The sequence below is a fragment of the Capsicum annuum genome, chromosome 3 (genome assembly GCF_002878395.1).
Source record: "Capsicum annuum cultivar UCD-10X-F1 chromosome 3, UCD10Xv1.1, whole genome shotgun sequence".
Lineage (NCBI taxonomy): Eukaryota > Viridiplantae > Streptophyta > Magnoliopsida > Solanales > Solanaceae > Capsicum > Capsicum annuum.
Window position 1 is genome coordinate 40,404,342 of NC_061113.1, and position 5,259 is coordinate 40,409,600.

At 35.3% G+C, this 5,259-nt stretch overlaps 1 protein-coding gene across 1 annotated transcript; it reads left to right on the top strand.

Moving 5' to 3' along the window:
- The first annotated feature begins 2,245 nt into the window (after window positions 1-2,245).
- On the top strand, window positions 2,246-4,819 carry LOC107863899 (60S ribosomal protein L23). The gene is made up of 4 exons (XM_016710091.2): window positions 2,246-2,530; window positions 2,614-2,898; window positions 4,358-4,399; window positions 4,561-4,819. Exons 1-4 carry the CDS (start codon window positions 2,518-2,520, stop codon window positions 4,641-4,643), a joined length of 423 nt encoding a protein of 140 aa, XP_016565577.1. The 5' UTR covers window positions 2,246-2,517; the 3' UTR covers window positions 4,644-4,819.
- Window positions 4,820-5,259: the final 440 nt, after the last annotated feature.

Here is a 5,259-nt window from a genome sequence, read left to right on the forward strand (position 1 = left end):
GCATCCATCCCTACCAAGGAGGTTGTAATTGGGGAAAAAAGTTAAAACAGTGATATAGGATTTCTACCTCCACCTTTTAGTCCCCGCGTCTTATCTAATCACTTGATCCTACCCCAACGAGTGAACTGAGGTCATAACAAGGGGCGATAAGGCAACACCCTGAGACTTACCCGGTAAAGGGTAAAATTTATCTTCTAACTTACCAACAGTTGATAAGACTTATCTTGTAAACTTTGCATGCAGAACAATAGAACAGTTGGGTTGATTACGAGAAATTTACGGAGTTAAGAAGCCAGGGGTAACACAAACCTAGTGTTCGTCTCATATTGATTACAACTCAAAAACACTCAAGATTTGGTTACTATTTGCGATTGATAACAAAATCCCCTCATTTGCGTTTTTATACTACTCGTGGATTACATCAAGACAAGCAACTATTTACGTTTTTCCTATGTGATCGGCTCTAACCTAGTTGGATTATTATATTTGCAATCAGCCGCATTATGCTTCTAGTTAAGGTGTAGTTTTGGGCGACATCATAAGCTGGATCCATATAGCTCGTGGGTGCCTTTAGGATGGAGAAAGCTACACAGTTCAGATTAATATTTTGAACTATCATGTTAATTGATCTTTGTCCTTATCCCGACATCATATATATATATATATATATATATATAAATGTTGTGCATGTGATTTTGATTAGACTTTTGCATTGACATTATTTTATCCATTTTTCTTAAGTAACATGCGAGTGATTTCCTCACTAACCATCCCTGGACGTTTCATCATTTCATGAAGTGGGGTTCGAGGGTTTTTGTTACTCCTGTGTAGCATTAGGTGGTTGAGTACTTCTTTTGATCAATTGTGAAGTGGTGAGCTTCCATCTTTCGGAAGACCCTTTCATTTCATTGATTTCATTATTGCCTTAGTATTTTCTGGACTTATTTTATCATAGTCGGGGGCATGTCCTGACTTAGTTGATATTCTCAATGTAGAGGCTTTTATGGACAGTTGTGGGATGGTATTATTTTCTTATGTTGACTCGTGAGATTTTATTTGGATTCATTTATCACTCATTGTTTAGTTGGTTTCCACAATTTATATTATGTGTTCTTGAGGTAAGACTAAGGGATTGACTCCGATCCACAGTGAGCTTGAGAATCCCACCACAGTCAAATCTGGGTTCGAATCATGACAACAACAAACACTCAAGCCAACAAGACTTCCTCCACACCAAACACTCAAGGTACACAACAAATTTCTCTTTATTTAACTTAAATGCTAGTTGTTTTATTGACTTGATCTCAACTATCTTGATGACTTCATTTTCAAGTGTTGTTAAGATGCTATTACAAATAATTTATTTTTTGTGTATGAATTTATGGTGCATTTCTCTGTAATTATCAAACCTAATTTGAAGATTTGTTTTGAAAAAATGGTATTTGTCCTTAGATTTCATTATCATTGTACATTGCAACTGCAAATTAAGATATTTTAAATACAACAACTAGAAATCAAATAACAACAATCACAATAATAGTAATACCAATACTAGTGCTTGATCTCTCTTGTCTTTCTTGCCTTCTATGTCTTTCTTGTTCTGAATTTATTGATGGGTCCTTCATGCAGTATTGTTCTTGGCATGTTGAATTGTTTGTATCAATCCATCGAAAGAATTCACAATCATAATTTGTTGCATATTTTTGACAGCCCAAAAACATTCTTTCAGAATTAGTTGATGTCTTTGACATCTTAAGTTCAACATAAAGTCTACCACAATAACAAAAAATATTAATGAAAAAGAAAAAAAATTAAATTTATCCAACAATTGTGTTAAAAGTAAATGAGGAAGAAGATGACTAATATAAAACCTAATGTGACCCGTTAGATCCTTTTTATAAGACTCATGCTCTTGTTTTGTTTGTATCACACGCTTCTTAGTGGTTTATGCCTCATAGAATGTCAAGTCAAAAAAATAAATGCTTAAAATATTGAGTTTTAATTGATTGAGGAATTCAGATGATAAAAGGTTAAGTAGAAATATACACAATTTATAAGACCCGTTAGATCCTTTTTATAAGACTCATGCTCTTGTTTTGTTTGTATCACACGCTTCTTAGTGGTTTATGCCTCATAGAATGTCAAGTCAAAAAAATAAATACTTAAAATATTGAGTTTTAATTGATTGAGGAATTCAGATGATAAAAGGTTAAGTAGAAATATACACAATTTACTTTGATATGTACAGAATTCAACAAATCATTTTGCCAAAAAGAACAAGTATTTCTTCAAGTGGTAAAATTTTCAAAAAATAGAAAAACAAAAACTCGACGCACAGAAGCAGACAGCAGGCCTGAATAATTGGGCCCAAACGAGGACGAGTTTACTGGAGTGGCGCCCATTGAAGAAAAAACCTAGTCTATTCAATTTTTAGGTGTATATAAAATCCTAACGCCTCCCAATTCCACTTGTCTCCTGAGTCTTTTAGGGATCCTTGAAGAACAACAAGCGTCCACAATGTCGAAACGAGGTAAATAACTCAACCATGTGTCACATGTATTCTTTATTTATATTTATTGTGTCTGAGAGAAATATGTAAATTTTTTGTTAAAGGACGTGGAGGGTCGGCGGGGAACAAGTTCAGAATGTCACTAGGTCTACCGGTGGCGGCGACGGTGAACTGTGCGGACAACACTGGTGCTAAGAACCTGTACATCATTTCAGTGAAAGGCATTGGTGCAAGGCTTAACAGGTTGCCTTCAGCTTGTGTTGGGGATATGGTTATGGCTACAGTTAAGAAAGGGAAGCCTGATCTTAGGAAGAAGGTTATGCCTGCTGTTATTGTTCGTCAGCGTAAGCCCTGGCGCCGAAAGGACGGTGTTTTCATGTACTTCGAAGGTATCATTTCGAGTATCTTTTGTTGTTATTTTGATTGTGTAAATGGCTTGGAGTATATTGGATCGTGTTGTAGATATTGAAGTGTTGCTTTCTAAGTCTGTTATTTAGTTGAGTTTTGCTGTTAATGAATAATTTGAGTGGAGGTAGGGGCGGAGCTAGGTAGGGCCTTTTGATGGGAATGATATTGCTTATACATGGTTAAAATTTGTTATTTTTATGTATATATAGTAGACATCGACAGTAGAGAAGAGGGTGTGGAGTGCACTTATTAGGATAGAAGTTGAGGAGGTAGCAATTATTTTCATGGGCTTTGAAGGTATATTTGAAGCATCTTTGTTGTTATTTTGTTTGCCATGAAATTTATATGTTCTTTCCAGTTGTAAGTCTATTTTATCCGTTGGTTTTATTTGTTGTTATGGCTAATGATGAATATGAGTGGAGGCAGGGTCGGATCTAGGTAGAGCTTGTTGTGTCTTGTAATGCGATTGTCGTATTGTCTGTTAATTTTTGTTATTATGATGTTTCTTGTACTTGCTCTTTTTGGGGTTGCTTTGGACTATTTTTCCTTAAGTGAGGGTCGACCAGAAATAACCTCTTTGTCTCTCCTGAGGTATTGGTAAGGTGCGATAGACCCTCTATCCTCCCCAGACCCCACTTTGTGGAACTACATTGGGTATGTTGTATATATAGTAGATGTTGATCCCCTTTTGGCTTGTTCGCACGTTTACTTCACATTTTGAAACACTTGGTGAAAATCCTGGCTCTGCCACTGAATGGGGTTAGTGTGTTAATTTTTGGTAGTAGCTCGTATTATAATACTATATATGTTTGAATACACGGGTAGTTTTATTGTGATGGATACATGGTTGTATTTCTCTAAACCAATAATTAATGGATTTCATTTTTTGTATTTTTAGTTGCTAATTAGCTGTTAACCTTTTTTACATCTGGAATCAGATGGACTTCATAATATAATGGAATGGATATATATAGATTCGTATAGACAAGGGTGGAGCCATTAATTTTATCACAATATATAAAAAGTAGACTGGGTAGAAATCAAGGGGAGTCAACATATATAGTATATGCCATATACATGGTATTAAAATTTGACCAAGCTTTAGTGTAATTTTCCGGGTTGAGGGTGGCTCTGCCACTGCATATAGAGTGGCCCAATGCACTAACTGATTCAGGGTTGATGGTCTTTTAATGAGTCAGCTGTCGTGAGTTCGTTTCTATGTGTTGTTCTTCTTGCTGCTGCCAATTTTTGAGGCCAATTTATTAACCTATCATATTATTCTATTCAGTCAAAACTGCTATTTTTTCTTTCTGAGATTGCTTGCCTGTTTTGTTTCTGTGTGAGGTGGTATGTACATTATTGTAGCTGAATTGCCTAGACGAAGTCAGTTTCCTCTGGTGTTAAAACCTGTCTTTGATTCATTTGATTTTTGTTTGGCAGATAATGCTGGTGTGATTGTGAACCCCAAGGGTGAAATGAAAGGTAAATTCAATCTACTCTGCACTTAATTCAGATTTTATTCGATTTTGAAGTCAATATATATCCCTCTTTGAAAATACAAGTTTTAACCCCTTATTAATACACTTGCCACCTTCAATTGCTGGTTTTTTATAACCTAATTCTTTTGATGTTCTATTTTGTAGGTTCTGCCATTACTGGTCCAATTGGGAAAGAGTGTGCTGATCTCTGGCCTAGGATTGCATCTGCTGCCAACGCTATTGTGTAGAAGTAGGAGCACTCCAAGTAGTTCATGATTCTCATTTGTGTTGGTTCGTCATTAAGTTTTTTGGATATCTAAGGGGAAGAGTTTTGTCTTAGTAAGAATTATTTGCTCAGGATTTTGCAGTATTGAGGTTTTCACTAGATCTATGAAATCCAAATATTTTCATTTCCATGGTTTAATGCTTTTATCACAAGTGGATACAGAAGTATTGATATGTTTCTGCTTTATAGTGGTGGTACATTGCTTTTCTGTCGGTGCGCCCATCTCTCTTCTATGAATCCTAGGTATGGTCCCAAAGATGCCTTTAAAGGCTTAGGAAAATTCTTCACAACTGTTTTGAGTGATACTTACAATGTACAAATAGATGATAACAGTCTTTAAGTTTCTCTATATAGACAAACATCTAGAGCATAAGGTTATCCTCATCTTCATTCAGTGTTAGAGAACCGCTTTCTTAATTTTGGTCTAAAACCTCAATTTTTTAGCTTAGGAATTAAAATTCTACTTTCCCCATCTAAAATATCATGAAATTGAAGGTGTAAATATAATCTAATATATCTAACAATCAATTGCATGTGCTAATATATCAAAACTTAGAATCATAATGTGATAAACTCTG

What these genes read in the sequence shown, in the direction of transcription:
- LOC107863899 (XM_016710091.2), top strand. An exon ending in TGTTTTCATGTACTTCGAAG is followed by an intron (nt 2,899 to 4,357) that starts GTATCATTTCGA and finishes TTTGTTTGGCAG; the next exon opens with ATAATGCTGGTGTGATTGTG. An exon ending in CCCCAAGGGTGAAATGAAAG is followed by an intron (nt 4,400 to 4,560) that starts GTAAATTCAATC and finishes TCTATTTTGTAG; the next exon opens with GTTCTGCCATTACTGGTCCA.